Source organism: Peromyscus leucopus, chromosome 4, assembly GCF_004664715.2.
Source record: "Peromyscus leucopus breed LL Stock chromosome 4, UCI_PerLeu_2.1, whole genome shotgun sequence".
NCBI classification, from domain to species: Eukaryota; Metazoa; Chordata; class Mammalia; order Rodentia; family Cricetidae; genus Peromyscus; species Peromyscus leucopus.
In genome coordinates, this window is record NC_051066.1 from 7,379,647 (window position 1) to 7,401,353 (window position 21,707).

Consider the following 21,707-nt stretch of genomic DNA (forward strand, 5'->3'; position numbering starts at 1 on the left):
CTGGACCTGCAGATGAGCTGCAAGCCTTTACACTGGTTAGATTTCCACGGCACTACTTCAGAAAGGTCTGTTCAGGACTCCATTCACAGTGACCTAGTTCAGGGACTTACTACCTTGCAATATTTCCACCCATTCTACCACAGAATCCAACTTTCAAGGTGACTTACTTTTCACTCAGGTTCACTTTCACGGAAGAGGCTGAGGGTGGGAACGAAGGCTTCATCCCTGTGTTTGGGGCAGTGGGCATTGGTGTGCTTTCCAAGGTGGGCTTAAAACCTGATGATGATCCAAAAGCGAAGGGAGCGGCAGCTGTGGCCATGGGGGATGCCGAAGCGGGGAGGGCCAGGGAGCCTTTGGAAGGAGGAGCAAAAGAGAAGGTGGAGGAGGTGCCAGAGGCCAGAGCGGCTCGGGAACTGTCAGAGCCAGTGGGATAGGGAGGGGGCTCCCCGGTGACGGGGGCAGAGGAGGACTTCAAGGATGAAGGGCCAAAGGAGAACACAGAAGGGGCTCCGCCAGCAGAGGGCAAAGGGAAGGTGGTGGGAGGTGCAGCAGAGGTCACAGGTGCAAGAGGCGAAGAGGCTGGTGCTGAGACATCAAGGTTCTGCAGCTGCGGCGGCGGCGCCTGAGGGGAGGTTGGAGTGGTGGGAAAACTTCCTGCAAGGAGAAAACCAAGGAGAAACAAAGGAACAGAGTTAAACTGTAGCCCTGTGTAGTCATGTGACAGAGGCACGGGAGCGAGGGCTGAGGGTGGAGGGAGTGGAGACGGAGACCACGCCTGCTAAGAAAACAGAAAGCAAGCCTCAGGTGGGCTCGCCTTCGATCCCAGCACTCGGGAGGCAGAGCCAGGTGGATCTCCGTGAGTTCAACGTCAGCTTCCACAGGACAATATGTGAAACAGGCAAACCCTTTCTCAAAAACCAAACAAACAGAAAAAGAAGATCTATGAAATTTTGAAGAAGGCCAAACTAGGGAAAAGTCCTAGCCTAACGGGACTCCATGGATAGAAAACACAATGAGTTTGCCACTGCAAACTGAATAGTGAGGAGTCAACCTCACTCTGCGCTACTTCATTAACGAGGAAATGGCCCTCGTTCATGCAGGTCTCCGCCTCAAAACACTGCTCAACAGCAATTCCAAATGCACTAAAGACAGGGTCCTAGAAATAAAAGCCTCAGATACAGCTATCTGAAAGAGGCAAACAGTGAACTGGCACAGGTGATTAGAAACAGATACAAGCCGGGCAGTGGTGGCACACGCCTTTAATCCCAGCATTTGGGAGGAAGAGCCAGGCGGGTCTCTGTGAGTTTGAGGCCAGCCTGGTCTACAGAGCGAGCTCCAGGACAGGCACCAAAAACTACACAGAGAAACCCTGTCTCAAAAACACCAAAAAAAGTACTTGGATATGATAAAATAACTGAGGTAAGTGAACTAAGTTTTAACTCCTAAAAAAGGTGTCCATCATATTTAAGTTTTAAAGTTAATAAATTTAAGCAGATAGACTAATTCACATAAAGAAACAAATATTTAATCTCTTTAATCAAAGACATGTAAATTTAGCCAGGCGTGGTGGCATTTGTCTATTTAAGTACTCCCAGTGGAGGCGGGCAGATTTCTGAGTTGAGGCCACCCTGGTCAGCACAAGAGTTCCAGGCCAGCCAGGGCTACACTGTGAGACCCTACCTCAAAAACAAAAACAAAGACAAAAAGAAACAAAACCAAAAAGACATGTAAATTTAAAGTTAAGTTTTGACTTCCCTCTAAAACATCAAAATTAAAATATATTACCCTTTAGAACAGGTAAAGCCAACTTGAGGCCTTTGCCCATTAGCAGGGATCAAACACACTAAGCAGGACTTTTAGAAAACATTTTGCAACATTTCTCAAAACCCATAAAAAATGGCCCCAGTGATCCCTTGTCTAATAATAAACCCCATAAACATAATTTAAAGAATGAGAATAAATATAATCTTTTATTTATTTAGCTAGTTTACTAGAGGCAGGGTTTCTCTGTGTAGCCCTGGTGGTCCTGGAACTCACTGTGTAGACCAAACTCAGAGATCCACCTGCCTCTGCCTCTGCCCCCCCAGTGCAAGGATTAAAGGTGTTCAGGTGTGCTCTCCCCACCCCCACCCCCACCCCCGCAAGTAAATACAATCTCAACGATTTAAAAAACTCAATGTCGGGGCTGGAGAGATGGCTCAGTGGTTAAGAGCACTGGCTGCTCTTCCAGAGGACCTGAGTTCAATTCCCAGCACCCACATGGTGGCTCACAAGCATCCATAGTGGGATCTGATGCTCTCTTCTGACATAAGGTGTACATGCAGATAGAGCACTCATAAATAAATAAAACAAATCCTTAAAAAAAAAAAAACCAAAAAACTCAATGATTTATTAGACAATTATTCTTTTGAATAAACCATGAAAATTAGCTAAGAACCTAAAAAAGTTTACAGCTTAAATTAAAATCAGGTAGTAGGCTGGGGAGAGCAATGCACATCTTTGATCCCAGCACTTAGGGGGCAGAGGCAGCTGATCTCTGTGAGTTCCTGACCTGACAGGACCACACAGTAAGATCTTATTACAAACTAAAAAACATCACTAAAACTTGTAAATGGATGTTTCCTGTCCCAACATTTCCTGTCCCAACTGCCCATCTAGCTCAGTTGGTAGAGCGTGGGACTCTTAATCCCAAGCTCATGGGTTCAAACCCCAAGTTGGGTATCAGATGAAGTGTAAACCTAATTAACCTTATCAATAAAAACCAAGAGTCAAGCCGGGCGGTGGTGGCGCACGCCTTTAATCCCAGCACTCGAGAGGCAGAGCCGGGCGGATCTCTGTGAGTTCGATGCCAGCCTGGACTACCAAGTGAGTCCCAGGAAAGGCGCAAAGCTACACAGAGAAACCCTGTCTCGAAAAACCAAAAAAAAAAAAAAAAACAAGAGTCAGATATCAGGGTAAGAACCTGAAAGATCAGAGAAGGGGCGGAGCAGCAGCCAGTTGCTTCCTACCTTTACCATTCCTTGGTCCAAAAAGGTCTAGATCCTCTGTCCCGCCTTATCATTCCCTGTCTCCTCTCTGTACAGACCTCCAGACCTCTATGGTTAACTAGTGGCTAGCTCTGCCCTGACTCCAAGCAAGCTTTATTTGTCAGAATATCACATGAGAAAATATATAAATAAATAAAAATAAAACCAGCATTCCAATGATGCCCACCTTTTGACCATAACTACGAAGGTGTTCCTACAGAAACACACTGGGAAACAGCTCCTCCAAAAAGGCAGGGTTAGAATTTGTTCTACTTTCCAACTTTCTATGAGGTAAATTATCAACTCAACTGCATAATAAATACTTTAAAAATAAATAGACTTCCAATTTATATTAGGTGGCCTTGGCTGTGAGGCTAAGATGGCAATTCGTCTTCAGGAGAGATACTAAGAGCATCAAGGAGACAGTAGTGAAAATGCCAACTCTTGATGTAAACCGTCACTCCAGAAGAGCACCTAACACACTACTCTCAATAGGTCACTCAAATACCTCCTCTACACAATATCTATGGAGCCAGCAAGGACCACCTTCAAAGAAACATGCAGACATAGAGCACCTTCCATGCCCATTCAGATTAGACCAGAACGGAAAACAGAGACCACATCCTAAAGAAACAGCACGGCTGGGCCGTGGTGGCGCACGCCTTTAATCCCAGCACTCGGGAGGCAGAGCCAGGCGGATCTCTGTGAGTTCGAGGCCAGCCTGATCTACAGAGTGAGATCCAGGACAGGCTCCAAAACTACACAGAGAAACCCTGTCTCGAAGAAAAAAAAAAGAGAGAGAGAGAGAAAGAAAGCAAAAAAAAAAAGAAAAGAAATTGCACATACTCCTCCCAGGGCAATTAGAAATGAGTATTTGAAGACCATCACTTTGTTATTACTTCTGGCCATTCAACACATCCTTGGAGCTGCTGTGTGGAAACAGACAGAACCATCGATGTTGTCCAAACCTAGACTACACCTTAGCCATACTGGGCAGGTACCAGAACAGACTATCTCCTACTTTCATGACTCTGTTTTCACTCGTCAGGGCATAGCCATCACCTCTGCACTAGATGAGAAGGAAGGAGAAAGGTCTCTAGAAAAGGCTAATGGCCGCTACCATGGTTGTGCTCAGGTACTCGATGATGGTTCTCAGTCCCTCGTGCAGAACAGTGCTCAGAAACAACTACCCCACAGGTGTCAACCAGATGGGCTGCCTGCCCTGCTCACTAGACAGACTTGTGGAGCTAGGTATAGGTGCTCATGAAAACGGTGAGGGGAGAACATAATGCAAAGCGCACACCCCACGGGTTCCCGAAATTCAATACGGCACTGCTAGTTTATGCCAGCATCCTGGTGGATCACTTGGGGTCACACAGCAGTTGGCAGGGCCCAAAGTATCTGAGTGCTCTGTGATGTATGGTCACTCGGGCTGATGGAACAGTCTGAAAACATCACCAAGCATAATCAAACATATCCCACCCTAATGGTCAGCAGACTTTAGGCAGAACTAGTGATATTATGGGCATTTTAGCCACGCAAGAAGAAAAGTATCAGTTACATTCTCACAGAACTGAAGAGAAAATAGCAAAATGTCAATATATGGGGGAAAAAAGTACATCTAACAAGTTTGACAATTTCTTCTCACAAATGTTATGATGCTGCTGAAAAAAAAAAAAAGCTGCACTCTCCATGTGTGCACAAAGATTCCATCCCAAAATGCTGACTGTGCTCAACAGTCTATGGAATCTGTTCTTGGATTTTCTAATTTTTCTGCAATACAGATATTATTGTCTGACAATGTTTCAAAGAGGAAAAAACAAATCAAAAGACAATGAAATATAAATCAGAGACACTAAAGTCTCCATATTTCTATTAGCCAGAAATAGCCCCTAGAGTTTAACAGCCCCTTTCCGGTGTAAGTATAACACAGCACACAGTGATTCTTCATGACACACCTTTTTACCTCTTTGCTCTCAATAAACATCTTTCACTGTCCATGAACAACTGCCCGTTTGACCAACCCTCATGATTAAATACAACAGAGCTGGGATCAATACTGCTGCCTTTCTCTGTCAAGTGTTGTAAAGGTTGAGAAAGAACCCAGCGATGAATGGAGGCAAAGATGTGCACACATGTTCCCAAGCCTTCCTCTGGTAGACTGATGGTGTATAGATGACCACATCTTAAGTCACCTTCGTCTTGGAGATGTCCTTGGGCTGCCAGAGCAGGCAGAGGCACACACCTGATGACTTGGGCTGCCGCTCTCCTTCTACCGAGACCAGCTCCAAGGTCTTGACTAGGGACCTGACGCCAGGATTTTGATTGATCATGTAAAATGGACAAAGCACACCATCTGTTGAAAGTAACAGGAGAACCGGAGCAGCAGGAAGTGTCTTTTCATCATCTGTCAAAAAAGAAAACAAAGGTGTTAAAGGGCCACCTGGGCCTACAAGGGCAGATTGCCCTGAAGAGGTCCTGAGGGCTCCTTTCAACAGTAGCTGATTCAGATGTGAACAGCCTTGCATGCAGCAGCTACAGCAAGAGCTCCTGTCACTGTCCCATCGCATCCTGCTGGACCCTGTCCTGCCGGCAGCCTTGTACTCCCCAAGGCTCTCTCCATTCGAGAGGTAGGTTCAGCACTACCAGGACAAGAGGAGTCTCTGGTCGATGTCAGGTCTGGGACTGAACTGAAAAGATGGCTCTTACACACACACACACACACACACAGAACTGAAAAGATGGTTCTTTAACTAACACTAACACATACACACCACACATATACACACACACACAGAGTGAGTTAAGCTACTTTATACTCATTCACAGTTGAATTTTAAGTACACAAGAGTATCATATCAGGAGTGCAAGCTCATGTGTAGTGGTATTTGCTCCGCCCATGACTTTGGCTATACGGCCCAGAGGAGGTGGTGCTTCATGACATTATATGTGACCTCTTATAAGGGGTTGGAGAAAGAGCTCCTGCTCCTGCTCCCAGTCAGATCAATAGACGACTTTTGCTGTCTACTCCGTTCTATAATCATGAGTGTATTTCCTCAATTTATACCTTAATAAATTCTGTTACCATTTTAATAGATTCATGTGGATTGATTGTAATACTCATCAGACCAAATGTGCCTACCAGGGAAAGGACATGGAGCTCAAAGTGTTGGACCAAGACAGCTCTCTGTCTCGTGAAGTTCAAGCAGGCAAATCTTCTTCAGCTGCCTCCTCACATCTCAGTCACTGTGGTCACACTGCTGACCTCCCCAGGGAAAAGGACTATTCAGAGAACATGCGCAGGCCCCATGTGGCAAGCACGAGCTTGGAGCTCCTCTCCCTCATTCCTCCCTAACTGAGTGCTGGGTGCACTGCCAGCTGACTGACGGTGACACTCCCGGGAGGTCACTGGGCACCAAATATTACACATTCACTCTAATGAAGACACATGAACCGGGTCTGGCTGTGGTTTCATTAGTGAGTAACCATCTTTGGGTAGCTTCGCGTTGTCATGACGCACCCTCCACCACTCTGCAGCTAGAAATGTGCTAATGGCTTCTAAGCATCAACCATTGAGCAGCAAACACTAAACAACACTCACTGATGGCGACTTCTACTTCATTGGTATAATCTATGGCAACGCCCATGGGCAAGGAATCATCACTCTTGTCTGTCACAGGCAGTTCAGCTCGACTCGAGTCCTCCAGTAGCCAAGACTCCCAATTAGTCTGAAAAGAAAGAAAAAAAATGCACAAGCAGAAAAATGTGTGCTGTGTTGCTCAGCATTTTGCACTGCTTCTTCTCGGCCCCGGTGAATCAACAGAGAATACGTGGCGTGGTTCAGCTTCCTGTGCTGATGGGGAGACTCTGACCCTTGGAACCCCACCTTAAAGCCAGGAGTAGCCCAGCATGGGAGTGGTTCTGGTGTGTCCGTCCCGTCTTCTAAGTTTCAGGTTGCCTGCCACAATCTGGCAGTTCCTAAAGATGCAGGGGCCTGTGTCACTAGTTGCTGAGACAGAAGGCAACCTTAAAGCCTTGTTTCCTGTCTCACACTGGCCAGTCCTGCTGCTTACACTCCTTGAGAAGCTTCTACATCTTTCCAGTAACATCCCTTTTGCTCCTATTTTCATGGCTGGGCTCCATTCCATTCAACAAACGACTCCTGAGTCTTATGATTCATTAACATTCTGTCTAGCTTTCTGTCTTGGCCAACTGGGCAGCAAGAGTCAGAGGGAACAGGAGACAAGCGATGAAGCTAGAAAAACAGAAGCTGTTCAGGCCAAGAAGAGCACACACTCATACTGCATGGCTGTGCTGAGGTGTATTCAAGGCACAGTTACAAGGCTGCAAACCAAGCTGACTCTAACTCTTAAGTAAGCCTATAGGCAGAGCTGGCAGTGGTGGCGCACGCCTTTAACCCCAGCACTTGGGAGGCAGAGCCAGGTGGATCTCTGTGAGTTCGAGGCCAGCCTGGTCTACAGAGCGAGATCCAGGACAGACTCCAAAGCTACACAGAAACCCTGTCTTGAAAAAAAAAAACAAAAAACCAAAAAAACACAAACAACAACAACAAACCACAAGCCTATAAGCAAAACAAAAGGGATCTGACAACCATTACAGGCCAGCATGCAGAAAATGGCAGTATGGGTGTATGGGGACTGCAAACAGAAAGATGAAAAGACACTATAAAAATGGGGCGAGTGTAACAAGAAGAGATACCAAGGTTGGGGTGTGTGCATGCAGAGTGCTTGCTGCATGTGCACAAAGCTCTGGGTTCAATCCCTAACACTGTAAAACCATGTATATGAGAGGGGAGGGAAAGGCAGAGAGAAGGCTATTGCTGTCCGTGACATGTTATCATTTAGTCTTTGCATTAAAAGGTCATTGAAAAGGACACGCATTACAGTCTTAACCAGTCACTTCCACTTGACCTCTCTCAAAATAGCATCATTCAACATAAAAGTGACAAAAAAAGAGAAATTTACCTGATCACTTTGTCGAGCTAGGATGCTAACTTCCGTTGATGCTGCGGATGCTGCCAGCACTAAATCCCTTAAGAACAAACCCGAAAGGCCATTACATTCAAGTCCACCAACAGCTCAACCCCAACTGAGTCTACAACACAGGGCAAGGTCTCCTCAAGGCTGAAGAGAGGATGGAAGGTGTGTGATGCAGTAGTGCTGAGATTTTTAGTTCCAAAAAGCCCTGCAACACCTGCCCACTACTATCCATGAAAGACACCCTTGTCACAGAGAACCAAGGCAGGGCTCACAAGAACCCTGCCCCAGGGCAGGGAAATCCAGCTGGAGAGGAGAAGCTCCAATGGGCTCTCAAAGGTAAACTGTTCCTGGAGAAACCCTGAGTGAGTTCCTTAAGTATCAGTATTTTTAATCCAGGTATGATAGCTAATGCCTGTAATCCCAGCACTCAGAAGGCTGAGGCAGGAGGATCTATGAATTTCATCGTAGTCTGAGCTACAAATGACTCTTTTTCAAAACAAACAAACAAACAAACAAACAAACAAACAAACCAACCAATCAGTATTTTCACTGTAGTCACTCACTGTATTTGAGAAAACTGAACTTTGTGGTGGCACATGCCTTTAATCCTAGCCCCACGCCTGGAGGCAGAGGCAGGCAGACCTCTCTGAGTTCGAGGCTGGCCTTGTCTTTACAGCCAGGACTAACAGTGAGACCTTGCTTCAAAAAGCAAACAGGTGGGGAAGGGGTGGGCACACATTTACTGGCCTCTGCAGATTAGTACACACTGCTATAACCACATCAGGACTGGGAAACAGCCACTGCAGCCACAAGGACATGATCCCCATCCGCTAACAACACATCGAGACCTCTCTTCTGAACAAGTCCCTATGGAACTCAGTGACTGAGTGGGGCCTGACAATGGCAGCAGGAACGCTCTGCTCACCACTCCTCGATGTAACTGAGGTAGTAATGATGCTGTCGCTCTGTGCAGCTGCTGTAGCAGGGCTCCATGAAGTTCACAAATATCTCTGGGTGCCTGTCTTCTTTTTTCTATAAACAAGAGGAGGGGAGAGTGAGGCCTCTGCAAATGGCGCCCAACGTGGGGCAAGAGTTTGTACCTAAAACCTGAGAAAAAAGATTCTAAAACGGAACTAAAAACAGCTTCCTTTTTAAAAAAAGAAAAGGGGAAGTGCTGTGGGATGTTCTGTATGTCCTGTGGGAGCCCTTCTTGGGTTCTTTGTGGCGTTACCCAGCAGGTCCGCATAGAGGATGATTAGGACCATGGGCCTGAGTGCAGGTGTCTGAGATGGTCTGCACTTGGCTGTGCTGGGGGATGGTCTGTATGTCAAGTTGTTCTGATTGATCAATAAATAAAACCTGATCGACTGTGGCTAGGCAGGAAGGATAGGCGGGACTAACAGAGAGGAGAAATAAAAGGACAGGAAGGCAGAAGGACTGACTGGCAGCCGCCGCCATGACCAGCAGCATGTGAAGATGCCGGTAAGCCACCAGCCACGTGGCAAGGTATAGATTTATGGAAATGGACTAATTTAAGCTATAAGCACAGTTAGCAAGAAGCCTGCCATGGCCATACAGTTTGTAAGCAATGTAAGTCTCTGTGTTTACTTGGTTGGGTCTGAGCGGCTGTGGGACTGGCGGGTGACAAAGATTTGTCCTGACTGTGGGCAAGGCGGAAAACTCTAGCAACAGGAGAGAAATCTTACTGCAGTTTTTCTGGACTCCTACCCAGCTCACAATCTCAAGACAAAATCACTTAAGCTTCATCAGAAACCTGATGTAAAACCTGTGCACAAACACAGGGATGAGCTCTGAAGGGCACTCATAGGAACAGAAACCCCATCGCCAGGCAAGCTGAGCAGGAACTGCATTCTGCTACAGCCTGCTACAGGATACACATGAGCGACCCACTCAGCCTGGTCTACAAAGCAAGTTCCAGGACAGGCACCAAAACTACACAGAGAAACCCTATCTTGGGGGGAGGTGGGGGGAGTTGCCTGCCTTGGTTATGGTGCCTCTTCACAGCAATAAACAGTAACTAAGACAATGCTCTTAAATAAACACCACAATTTTGGCCCCAGGCCCATGGTATAACATTGAAAGCTTACACCTGACTCTACCATCACAGCCAATAAGGAAAGGAATTTAATTCTAAGTTAGTTCACTAGAAGATTTTGTGACTCAGAAAACAAAGATGTTCTTTTCACATGCTTACCGGGAGTAAAGCTACCACCACATCTGGACAGGTTTCCAAGGTCCCATCTGCACCAGCATAGACGATCATGAAGACATAGGTACCAATCCACAGCACATCCAGAACTGAAAGACACACACCCCTAATTCCTAGGTCACCAATCTCAGCAAGAAGATACAGCAAAAAACATCATATGTTTGGAATAGTCACCATGGGCTACAAGAGTTAACTCAGACCAAAAAAACCCAAAAGTACTATGGCTTTATCAAAGGTTCATACTCCACTAAATAAGGATAATTCACAGTTGCAAAGGCATCAATTAGCCCAGTTTCTTATAAGTAGTGGTTTTCTACAGGATTATTATTAGGGAAAATGAATTCTTAAAAAAATGCAAGATACATTTCAAGCTATTACACTGAATAACTCATGATATTAAATGGGAAGCTGGCTCCTACACTATCCTGAGCAGGGATGGAGGATCTCACATGGCTAGAACAGCTGCAGTAGAGGCCAGAAAGTAAGTAGAGTAGTTGTTACCTCTCACAGGATGATCTGACTCATAAAATGGAGGACACGGAATGACCTTTTTTTCCTGCAAAGTCTGAAAGAGATTTGAAAAATGTAAAATGAAACAATGGTTAAATCAATGAAACTCAAATCCAATCAGATGCCCTAGAAACTGGTGTTCTATCTCCCCTCCATACCCTCTAAACAAAGAGAGCACCATCTACTCCTAGCATACCCTACCAGGGAACTGCTCCCAGCAACACCTTCAGATGCAGCTGATGAGCATGCTCAATGCAGCAGCATCCACAGAAGACCATCAGTAAGATCACTAGAGTCTGTCTACACAGTAGACTACTATGGAGGCACTGAGAGAGAGTAGCTCCCTGCATAGAACTGGAGAGAAGACCTCAGTATACTAAGTTATTAAAAATAAAAAAGCAGGTCTGGGCATGGTGGCACATACCTTTAATCCCAGCCCCACCCCCCAGAGACAGAGGCAGGCAGATCTCTGTGAGTTTGAGGCCAGCCAGGCCTACATAGCAGAGTTCCAGAACAGTCAGGATTACACAGAGATCCTGTCTCAAAACCAAGCAAACACATAAACAAGCAAGCAAACAGCCAAGCAGTAAGTCAATAAACTGCATTATCATTTTAGAAGCTAATGCTTCCCAAGACTATGCATCCAATTTCACATAAAGTTTGCCGACAAGCAAAGGTGACTGCTTGTACTCCCAGCTACTAAAGAGGCTCAGCAGTTAAGAGCATTTACTGCTCTTGCAGAGGACCTGGGTTTGATTCCTAGCACCCACATGATAGCTCCCAAACATTCCTAACTACAGTTCCAGGTCTGATGGCTCTCTTCTGCCCTCCAAAAGCACAATGCATGCATGTGGTACATATTGACACATGCAGGCAAACACTCAGAATCATAAAATAATTTTTTTTTTTTTTGGCTAGGCATGATGGCACACTCTTTTGATCCCAACATTCCTGAGGCAGAGGCAGGTGGATCTCTGAGTTCAAGCACAGCCTTGTATACATGGTGAGACCCTGTCTTTAAAAACAAAACGGGGGGTGGGGGGGGGCCTGGAGAGATGGCTCAGAGGTTAAGAGCACTGCTCGTTCTTCCAAAGGTCCTGAGTTCAATTCCCAGCAACCACATGGTGGCTCACAATCATCTGTAATGAGATCTGGTGCCCTCTTCTGGCCTGCAGGGATATGTGCAGACAGAACACTGTATACATAAGTTAATAAATAAATCTTTAAAAACAAACAAACAAACAAACAGGGGCTGGAGAGATGGCTCAATGGTTGAGAGCACTGACTGCTCTTCCAGAGGACCTGGGTTCAATTCCCAGCAACCACATGACAACTCACTACTGTCTATAACTTCGGCTCCAGGGGTTCTGACACCTTCACACAGACACACATGCAGGCAAAACATGAATGCATGCAAAATAAATAATTCAAAAAAGTAAAACAAACAAAAAGAACCCCTAAGAGAAGAAAGAATGCAACAAGAACATGTTTTGTTTGTTGCCCACATAAGAAGGTTGATATATAAAAACTGTCCTTTAACTGGAGTCAATCAGTCATGGTAATAGCGTCTTCAACTCCTTTTCTTTTTGAGCTGTTTGTACAGAACTGCCCCTCTATGCAGCCTGCTAACCAGACTTCCTTCACAGACATGAAAGGTTCCAACAAAGCCAAACAACAAAGAATGGCTGTGAGTAGAAATGCCTCCTTCTGTTTTATTCCAACATTTCCTGATATATTTTAAGAAGCCAAGGCACATGCCAGTGACCCAGCATTAGCAGGCAGAAGCTGGAGGAGGAAGAGTTTGAAGACCAACTGAACTACATACTGAGACCATGTCTCAAAAGGATTTGGAAAATTTTTCTACTAAAATATCATTGTTTCTGAATGGCAGGATTAAAAATTATTTCTCTTTAAGCTGAGCAAACAGACTGATTAGGGGAAAAGTGCATAGTGTAGGACCACATTTTACTTTATGGAAAACAGCAACAGTGCATGTCCATCCCAGCGACCTGTATGAGCAGCCATAGAAGGGAGGAGGCCTGACTACACACAACAGTGGAGTCTCTGGAAGGACCAGAGACAGAGCAAAGAGGGCAAATCTTTTCCTCAGTCATGGAGAGATTTATCACAATGAATATAAATTCCTTTTTGTTTATTTTGTAGTGCTAAGGATTGAACCCAAGGCCTCACACATACTAGGCAAGCACCCTAACCTAAGATATCCCAATCACAAATGGTTTATTAATAGGGGGGAAAAAAGAAGTCACAAAGATGTTCCCGAAGGACCTCCACAGTGGGGACTTAGAGGAAGCAGGAACTCACGGGAAGATACTGGACCACAGTTCCGTTCTGCTTTCCTGCCGCCAGCTGCTTTCCTTTGGGGCTCCAGCACACTGCGAAGACAATGCTGCCAATGAAAACCAGTGAAGAGAAGCAACCCAGGATCGAGAGCGCTACATAGCCCATGCCCAAGGACGGCCATCTCACAACACAGGCAACTGCGGCTGACCACCAGACCATCAACTGAAAGCTAAGAATGCCTTCCAGTAGAATTGTGCAAGACAAGGAGAATGAAGGTGTTTAAAGAACCAAGAAAGCATCCTGTTGTTTCTACTTGTTACTTCTAGTGCTTTTCATAGGTACAAAAGACTTTCAGATGGCCACTCTTCAGACTCACAAACAATATTCTCAGAAATCTAGTTTTCAATGTGCTGTGCTTAAGTATTTCTTTCTCTCAATAGCCTAAGCACACTCAAATTAATTCATGTATGCTGTTTGGCTTCAAGACCATTAACTATAGAAATAAAGAATATTCTCAGTTTCTACCCTCTCCCCATCCCCAGCAATCCAAACAAGCCAAGAAAGCCATCCACTTTTACTTCCAGGAATTACTTTTTAAGTAGCTTGCTGTTACTGTACTTTATGGGCAGGAAGCCTTTATTACCCACCACATGTAACCGCTGCCGAGGGAGGAAGAGTGGCACACACTTTCACCACCTCTGTAACTTGCAGGACAGCAATACTGCCATCAGCCAGACAAACTGCCACCATGGAAGGGACAGTGGGGTTCCACTTCATATCAGTCACCATCCCATCTGCATCCTTTGAAAGCTTGTGATAGGTAAATGGACGTTTCAGTGGTTTAGCCTGTTAAAATAAGGGCACAAATGCAAAATAAATTAACAAACACAAAGGCACTTAGGATCCAGAGGAAATGACTGAATATGCATTCTTTCTTAAATCAAACTCTACATTTCTTCAGAACCAAGGGGGAAAAGAAGTAGCTCTGCATCGCAATCTACTTGTTACAAACAATTCAACAGAACTTAGAAATGACCATCAATCACTTCACTCCACTCAGAGGGATTGCTGGTAGGGATATGCAAAAGCAGGAGTCTTGGATTTGCTTAATGACCTTGCTAGGCTTTTTGATTCTTTCTTTGGCTTTGGTGGGGTGAGTTTCATTTGTTCTGTTTTTTGAGACAAGTGCTATAGCCTGGCCTAGTCTCCAACTCATTACCTGTGTGTGCTAGCGTACCTGGCCGGTGTCAAATTCTTTGAAATCTGTCTATCTGTAAAATGAAGACACTGTACCTACTACAGGAAGCATGCAAAAAGACAAGCCATACGAAAACACCGAATCCCAAACACATAGCCAGTGTTCTACACTACTACTGAATAACCTACCTGGGTGGGAAGAACCCTGCATAAGGAGAGCCTACATCAAACAACACAGATACCAGACCTTCACCATTAGCTCCTTGGTCTGTCACAGAGCATATCTCTAAGCCTCCTCAAGCGGTAGTCTTGTGTGTAAATGAGAAATTAATTTGCTAAAATAGTTTCTGTCTCAAAGACTTATGAGTCTATATCTAAGGAATATTTTTATAATCTATATTTTAATCCAGAAAGACTTCACATGTCAACCTGACATGCATCTGTTAGGTCCAAAGGAAATTACTCCAATTCCCCAGACTCCAAAAAGCAGACCAGATATCCAGAAATAGGCTCAACCAAGACTATAGGAGGATTTCTGGTGGTTAGATAAAAGTCAGCATTCCTTATGAAATTTTGAAACTGGTTCCCATCTACCAAAAGGAATCGTTTCCCTCCCCTCTGAAGAGACACAGGCTATCTGTGGTGCCTATTAGCATTTCAGAGCTCACACTGGCCTCCAGGCTCCTTCCATAGCCTAAGTACCTGCTATACACTTCAGAGTCCATGCTAGCGTCTACCTCTTTCCCTGTCCTGAACTTCCAGATCCCAGCCTTCCCTCCGCTAATCACATCCTCCGTTCTCAGCATGCTGCCCCCGTCTCTGCTCACTTTGTTTTCGCTGTCCTCCATCCCCTGCTGTTCTCCCCTCCTGAAGACAGCTCTGGCAACGTCCTGTCTGCAGGCCATGTTCAGTCTACTTCTTTCTCTCTCTGCTCAGGACTCTTCCAAATGCCTCTTGGCTGTTCACACTCTTATATCTACAATAAAAACCTTCCCCTTACCCAGACCATGGAACAGCCCTGTCATCAGTTTATAAAGCTTCCAAGTTAGATGTCTATGAGGAAATCTCTTTGTTCCCATGTTGAAAATACAGTTTACAGTAGCTTACCTCATTTGAAAATGTACGAACGTCAAAAAAAGCTACAATGGAGCCGTATTCACTGGACACCATGCACGCAGAGAGTGTAAGGTTGTCACAGCTCAGTGCCAGGTGATGTACTGGGAATTTCAGAGAGACATTCAAGCCTTGGACTGTCTCAACTATGAAAACAGAAAAGACAAAGCAGAAAACAGCATGTTCTAGGCACACAGCCATAATCCTTTATCCATGTCAATATGAAACATTTTGTCATCTATATAAACATATACCCTTGGATCCTTAGTTATAAGAACTAATTTTAACTTTCCTGCTAACTGGTTTTCCCTCCCTCCCTCCTTCTCTTCCCCTCCCCTCCCCTTCTCTCTCTCTCTTTCTTTTCCAGACAGGGTTTCTCTGTGTAGTCCTGGCTGTCCTGGAACTCACTCTGTAGACCAGGCAGGCCTCAAACTCACAGAGATCTCCTGCCTTTGACTATGGGGGTGGGGATGGGATTAAAGGCCACTAGTGCTCAACTTAACTTTCCTATAAGGAGGTAGTGATGCATTAAATATCCCAAGATTCTTCCTATTGCCCTTGCTGAAAATGCTTTTGCTACAGTGCCCCAAGTACACATTCCCATCTGTTGGGTTGGCTCTAACATGCCTTCTCCTAGACAGCCAGAGTCCAAGTTCAACTGAGTAAAAGAAAAGCATGGCACAATAGTAAGTTCTTCTTCCCCTGATCTTGGAGGAACAGCTCACAGAAGCATAAGATTATATGCCCAAAAGCAATTTTAATTTTCACATTAAAATTGTGCCTCAGGAAGGCAATACATCAATTAGCATGTCACCACGGCCCCATCATCTCTGCTATGCTATATACACCAAAGTGCTTACCAATTTTATTGGGATCATCTCCGGGTTTGTTTTGAATAAGAAGGCTTTTAGTAGGAAAAACACACAAGCCATTGGCGCCAGCAGCAAAGAGCAAACCATACTTATTGGATATGGCAAGCACACTCGAGCGCTCCTTGGGCAATTCTTCCGGAGAATCAAAGATCCTCACTTTCTTCAATGCTCTAAACTGAAAGTCCTGTTTCGGAGAATGAAACAAGATCAATTTTCAGAAAGGAAGAAATTAAATCATGTTCACTATTATAGTCCAGAAACACCATTTCAGTATTAACAAAAATACACTTATTGCCCTGAGGCCAACAATTTTCTGTTTTTAGACTCTCTATATTTTTGGTGGTGCATGGCATAATACTGAGTAACTTTTGTGGAATGAAATACAGAGGGCTGGAGAGAGGTTTCAGTGGTTAAGAACACTGGCTGCTCTTCTAGAAGATCTGGGTTCAATTCCCAGCACTCACATAGCAGTTCACATCTGTCTGCAACTCCAGTTCCTGGGGATCTGACAGCTCACACTTTGTTAATCTGTCATCACTTTGTTAAACTGCATCCGTGTTCTCCTACCTAGCTAAACCTATCTTTAGGTCAGGGTTTCAATAAAAAGAATGTGACAGCTACAAGAGAAAACTTATTACCATAGAGCCTTATGGTATGCCTCATAAAAGGTGTTGAGCACAACCACACATACTAATTTCCTTGTTTAATGTATATTTACTCAAAGGTAGACTGAAATATTCTTAATCCTAGCTGAATACAGTGGGCAAAGGTTCACACAACTCTCCGCATGGGACCACACTATGGGTTCATAAAGGAATAAATCTATCTTTTCTGTGATTATCATCCTAATAGTCATGACTATATTATTGGGTCTTGAGGGCCTTTGTGTGGAGGGCCAGTGTAATGAAGCAGCACAGAAAAGCTCTCCTTTCTGGTACTGACAGTCACTCAAATACTGCTGTTCACCCTGAGGTTCTAAGGCCTCTCTACCCAGCACATCTGAGGAACATGGCACATGTCCATTGGGGGCTCAGCACAGGCTCTGGTGCTCAAGAAAGAGCCCCGATTTCTAAGCATGGTATGGACCACTCTCCCATACATGCGTTTTAGTGATTCACTGTTCACACAAATTCTAACACCTTCCTGCAATTCACTCATTACCAGCTGTCTACGGTTCTCTGTGTTTTCTTTCAGCCAGATTATACAAGTCAACTATTAACACAGTATCCAGAAGGATGTGTTGGGGAGGCATCCCCCTTATCATTACAGCCACTTGCCTTCCCTTTAGTTTTCCAACTTCAAGCTGATTTCTTGTGCCAAAGCGTCTTTCTAATCTAATTAACTAGGGGTTTTGGAAGTCAGAAAGTGTTTCTTGGTTTCACCTTGGGTAGTCTAGACCACCTCCAAGTATCGGTGTAGAGAGAGCTAAGAAGTGAGGGTCTACGCCAACTGTGGTGATGCGCACCAATAATCCCAGCATTTAGGAGGTGGAAGCAGGGGAATTAATAGTCCAAGACCAACCTCCAGTAAACAGAGTTAGAAGCCAGCTTGGACTACAAGATACCCTGCCTAAAAATAAGACTTAATGCTTTGGCCACGTGACTTTGGAGAATTTACTTTCAGACCTTCAATTTCCTCTCTTCATGAGCTAGTGGCAGGGGCTAGAGTGACGATGGCCACGGTACCTCGCACACAATAGACAAAAGTCGTGGTTACTCCTATGGCGACCAACACATGAGAGTAGCTGGGGGGACTTAAGAGGCGTGGCCAAGCCCCGCCAAGGACAGGTGGCCCGCACTTGGAGAGAACTTACGCCCGCGACACGCACGGGACTGCGGACGCTCTGTGAGGCGAGCGCTCTGAACCCGGCAAACTGCTGGAGCAGCTGCCGGAGCGGGGGGCGCTCCAGGGCAACTCCAGGACTACCGCAGGCAGGGAGGCCCCGGCCAATCTCTAACCTTCATCTCCCGCTCGGGGACTATGGCATCCATATCGTCTCCCATCGTGCCGCCTTCAGGGTATCCAGGTAGCTGCCGCTGCGGCCCCCGGCCTTCCCAACAGAGCCCAGGCCGCTCGGGCCCCAACTTCCTTCCCTTAGCGGCAGCGGCGCGCGGGAGACGCGCGCTTCCGGCGCGCATGGCTGACGTCACCCACGCTGGTTGCGGTGCGGTCCGATTCAGCCGCGGACTCATCAGAAGTCGCGCGCTTGCCAGTCCACCCGGCCCCATTGGCCAGTTCCGGCAGGGGGCGTGGCCATGAGGCGCGCGCCGGCGCCCGCCCTCCTTCTAGAGGCCCGCGCACGCGCCGGTGTTCTGTAGGTGTCTTTCCTTGGGCGGCGCACGTTTTGTCATTCAAAGTCTGGAAAATTACCCACAGCCGTAACTCTTCAGTGTCGCCTTTAACCTTCGAGGTGGTTTCTAGTTACCTAGGGGTTTAGTAACTTTTCATCGAAACCCAATTATGGCGATGCGTGCCTGTCATCTCTGCTCATTTGAACTCATCAGGAACTCAAGGTCATCCTCGGCTACATAGCAATCTTTAGCTGTCCTGGGTTACATGAGACCCTGTCTGAAAAAAATGAATTGTGTAATGAAATAAGGGAGTCCCACACAGAGTAATTAAATTATTCCTCTCAGCCAGGAATGGTTAAGATCTAGATGTGCTAACTAATGTTGAAGATGTGCTAACTGCAATAAATGTAGAGGTTCCTAACTGGGTGCTGGTGTGTCAGCTCCAGAGGACACATTCTGTCAAGTTGTCTGTGTGCTCCAAGCCTCTTCTCACTGTAATGGCAGGGCGTGGTGGCGTGGGCCTTTAATCCCAGCACAGGCAGAGGCAGGCGTATCTCTGAGTTTGAGGCCAGCCTGGTCCACAAAGCAAGATGTTTTTGCAGCACAGCCAGGGAGGGCTGTTATGAAGAGAAACTGTCTCCAAAACAACCACAGCAAACCAAGTAGAAGTGAGTCTTCATGTAGCCAGATGAAGTCAATTGTCAGTCTGTGACACACTCGTTCAACTGGTCCCTGTGTCAGCTACCTTCTGAAACTGCTGAGCCCAGAGTCGTCCCCAAGAAGCACAAAGACACTGGTAAATTGGTCTAGTTTTATTCCAATCTGCAGGAGATGACATCCCACCCATACATACACATGCACACACATAATGTCATTCACCCACATCTACCTGACAAAGTCCTTTGAGTCACAGGGACAAAGCCATACTTGGCAGTCCCCATGTGGCTGGTTACACCAGTTAGATTTGGTCTTTTTTCAGAAACAAAGACAGCTGATGTCCCAAGAAAGCTAAGCCCTTAACTAGAGAGATTAAGAACCCTGGAGCCAACAGATAGATACAGCTTGAAATATATGCAAAATCCTCCCCTCTAAGGGTTATTCTTAAGACTCTTCCCAGGGGTCAATCTACAGACCACTAAAGGGACTCAAAGGGTCCCTCTCAGTTAGAGCCTCTTCCTGTGCCTTGGAGAGGTCAAAGGCGTATTCCTTTGTCCTCCTTTATGGAGGTGGTGTGTAATCTCATAAGTTATGAATCCACTGACTGGTTCTGCCTTCCCCTATCACAGGAAATTGGACACATTGAATACAGTGCAAGGTCCCAGCCCAGCCAGAGAAAGAGGCAGAAGGCATGGGGAAAGATGCTAATCTTTAAAAAAAAAAAAGTCAGCGGACAGGGTACGGGTAGACAGGAGTTTATATTTACAGGAGGAATGCTGGGTTAAACTTAAACTAGACTGTGCATTTGAAGCAGCTCCTTAGGCTGAAAATCAGCCAGTCATAGCTAAATGATCTCTCCTGAGCTGGACTGGTTGAGACCAGAGGATTAACTGGAGCAGGCCATTTCGTTTGCTGCACTCTCAAGCTGCTGTGGGGACAGCATCTGGGTACTAAACTGTGGGACACTGAGGAGCCCCAGGAAAACCACACTAGCCGAACAGTGCCCAGTCCTTTTCCACTTAGGGCTTAGGCTCTTCTAACACTCTTGCCAAGTCGTGAGCCAGCTGGAAGTCCTGGCACTACAGGATACCGACCCCTTGCTGGCGCTGCCAACCCCCCCCCCCCAATTTCCTAACGTCACACTGTCACTGGCTGGGTGTGACTCCCCAGTAGACATAAATTTCATGTGTCAGTCTATTTCACTGCTGAGTTCTGGACTCGGGGCATATAGTGGGTATAGTGGATGCTTGATGCATACGGTTGATGAATGACTGTCTCTTGTCCCGAGTGCCCAGGAGAAAAGATTCCAGAACACAGGCAGGGTCAAGGCTGAGGTTCCCACTCGGGTAAGATGGGTCAAGGTTGATGCTTCACTGCATTAATTCTTGGAAATGGTCTCTGAGGGTCATCAAGAAGCTACAGGGAAGACAGATGCCAAAGGGAGGCTTGGCCCTTTCTCAAACCCCGCTGCCAACTTGGAGACCCTCGGAGGGTGAGTCCTGACCCAAGGTCTTTGAGGGGATGAAACCTTCCTCAAGTACCAGGCTGGGAGACAGTCTTCCTCACCCTTCCCTTTGACCAATGCAGACTAGAGCAGGGGGCAGGGCACCTGAGTACCTGGCCTCCAGTCACACTCTTGACTATCTAGGTGAACCCCTTGACCTTTCTGCAAGGTACTTAACCCTGTAGGTCAGCACAGTGAAAAGAGGAGACTGGCCCAGCTAAAATCTGCCAGATGCCCTTGGTCTGATCGCCAGACTCCAGGTCTGGAGTGACTTGCAAAGGGAGCTATGAGTTGGACGGAGCACACAGGAGGACTTAAAGCTTGTAATAAGTACTCGATCAATAACTGCTGAGGGAGCGAGCGAAGGGAGGGCAGTGGGGGTGGACTGTAAATAGCTGAATCTGGGCATTTTACAACCAGTCAGCTGGTTTCTGTTTGAGGTTCACCACGTCACCCGACTTTCTGCCCAGGCGCCCTCAGCATCCTCCTTGGAATGGCTCCCCCGGGCCACCGTCCTCACTCTGCCGCCCAAACCCTTTCCGTAAAGGTGGGGTCAGGAGCAAAGCCAGGGCTCCCTCTGGCTCCTGTGAAGGGCTCCAATGGCTGTGCTTTCCTCCTTACCGTGTGTTATGTCACTGAGGATGGAGAGTGGCGAGAACCAAGGGGCATCAGTGGTGTCTGGGAGGCACCAGGAACACCAGACGCATGAAGCTGCCCTGGGCCTTTGTGCCTGCTCATGATCTTCTGAGGGTGGGGAGAGGGGAGGGGCCCACCAGGGTGAAACCTGCAGTCTGAATTTAGCTTAGAAACCTAGAAAGAGGCCAGGCTGTGGTGGCACATGCCTTTAATCCCAGCACTTGGGAGGCAGAGGCAGGCGGATCTCTGTGAGTTCGAGGCCAACCTGGTCTACAGAGTGAGGTCCAGGACAACCAGGGCTGTTACACAGAGAAATCCTGTCTTGAAGAGAAAAAAAGAAAAAAGAAACCTAGAAAGATGAGAGATGAAC

At 46.3% G+C, this 21,707-nt stretch overlaps 1 protein-coding gene across 5 annotated transcripts in view; it reads right to left on the reverse strand.

Moving 5' to 3' along the window:
- Positions 1–18,381, reverse strand: part of Nup214 (nucleoporin 214) — a 91,870-nt gene extending 73,489 nt beyond the window's left edge. For 3 of the 5 annotated variants that reach the window (XM_037204578.1, XM_028884668.2, XM_028884669.2), the window contains exons 1-12: positions 18,208–18,381; positions 16,238–16,433; positions 15,372–15,523; positions 13,715–13,913; positions 13,089–13,159; positions 10,758–10,821; positions 10,242–10,345; positions 8,952–9,058; positions 8,012–8,078; positions 6,628–6,754; positions 5,272–5,433; positions 168–654 (exon numbers count right to left, since the gene is read on the reverse strand). In XM_037204578.1, coding sequence (XP_037060473.1) covers positions 168–654; positions 5,272–5,433; positions 6,628–6,754; positions 8,012–8,078; positions 8,952–9,058; positions 10,242–10,345; positions 10,758–10,821; positions 13,089–13,159; positions 13,715–13,913; positions 15,372–15,523; positions 16,238–16,433; positions 18,208–18,252 — 1,781 coding nt within the window. In that variant the 5' untranslated portion in view covers positions 18,253–18,381. Of the gene's footprint in view, positions 1–167; positions 655–5,271; positions 5,434–6,627; positions 6,755–8,011; positions 8,079–8,951; positions 9,059–10,241; positions 10,363–10,757; positions 10,822–13,088; positions 13,160–13,714; positions 13,914–15,371; positions 15,524–16,237; positions 16,434–18,207 lie in introns of those variants that run through there. The other 2 variants (XM_028884666.2, XM_028884670.1) reach the window with 2 other exon arrangements.
- Between the last annotated feature and the right edge of the window lie 3,326 nt (positions 18,382–21,707).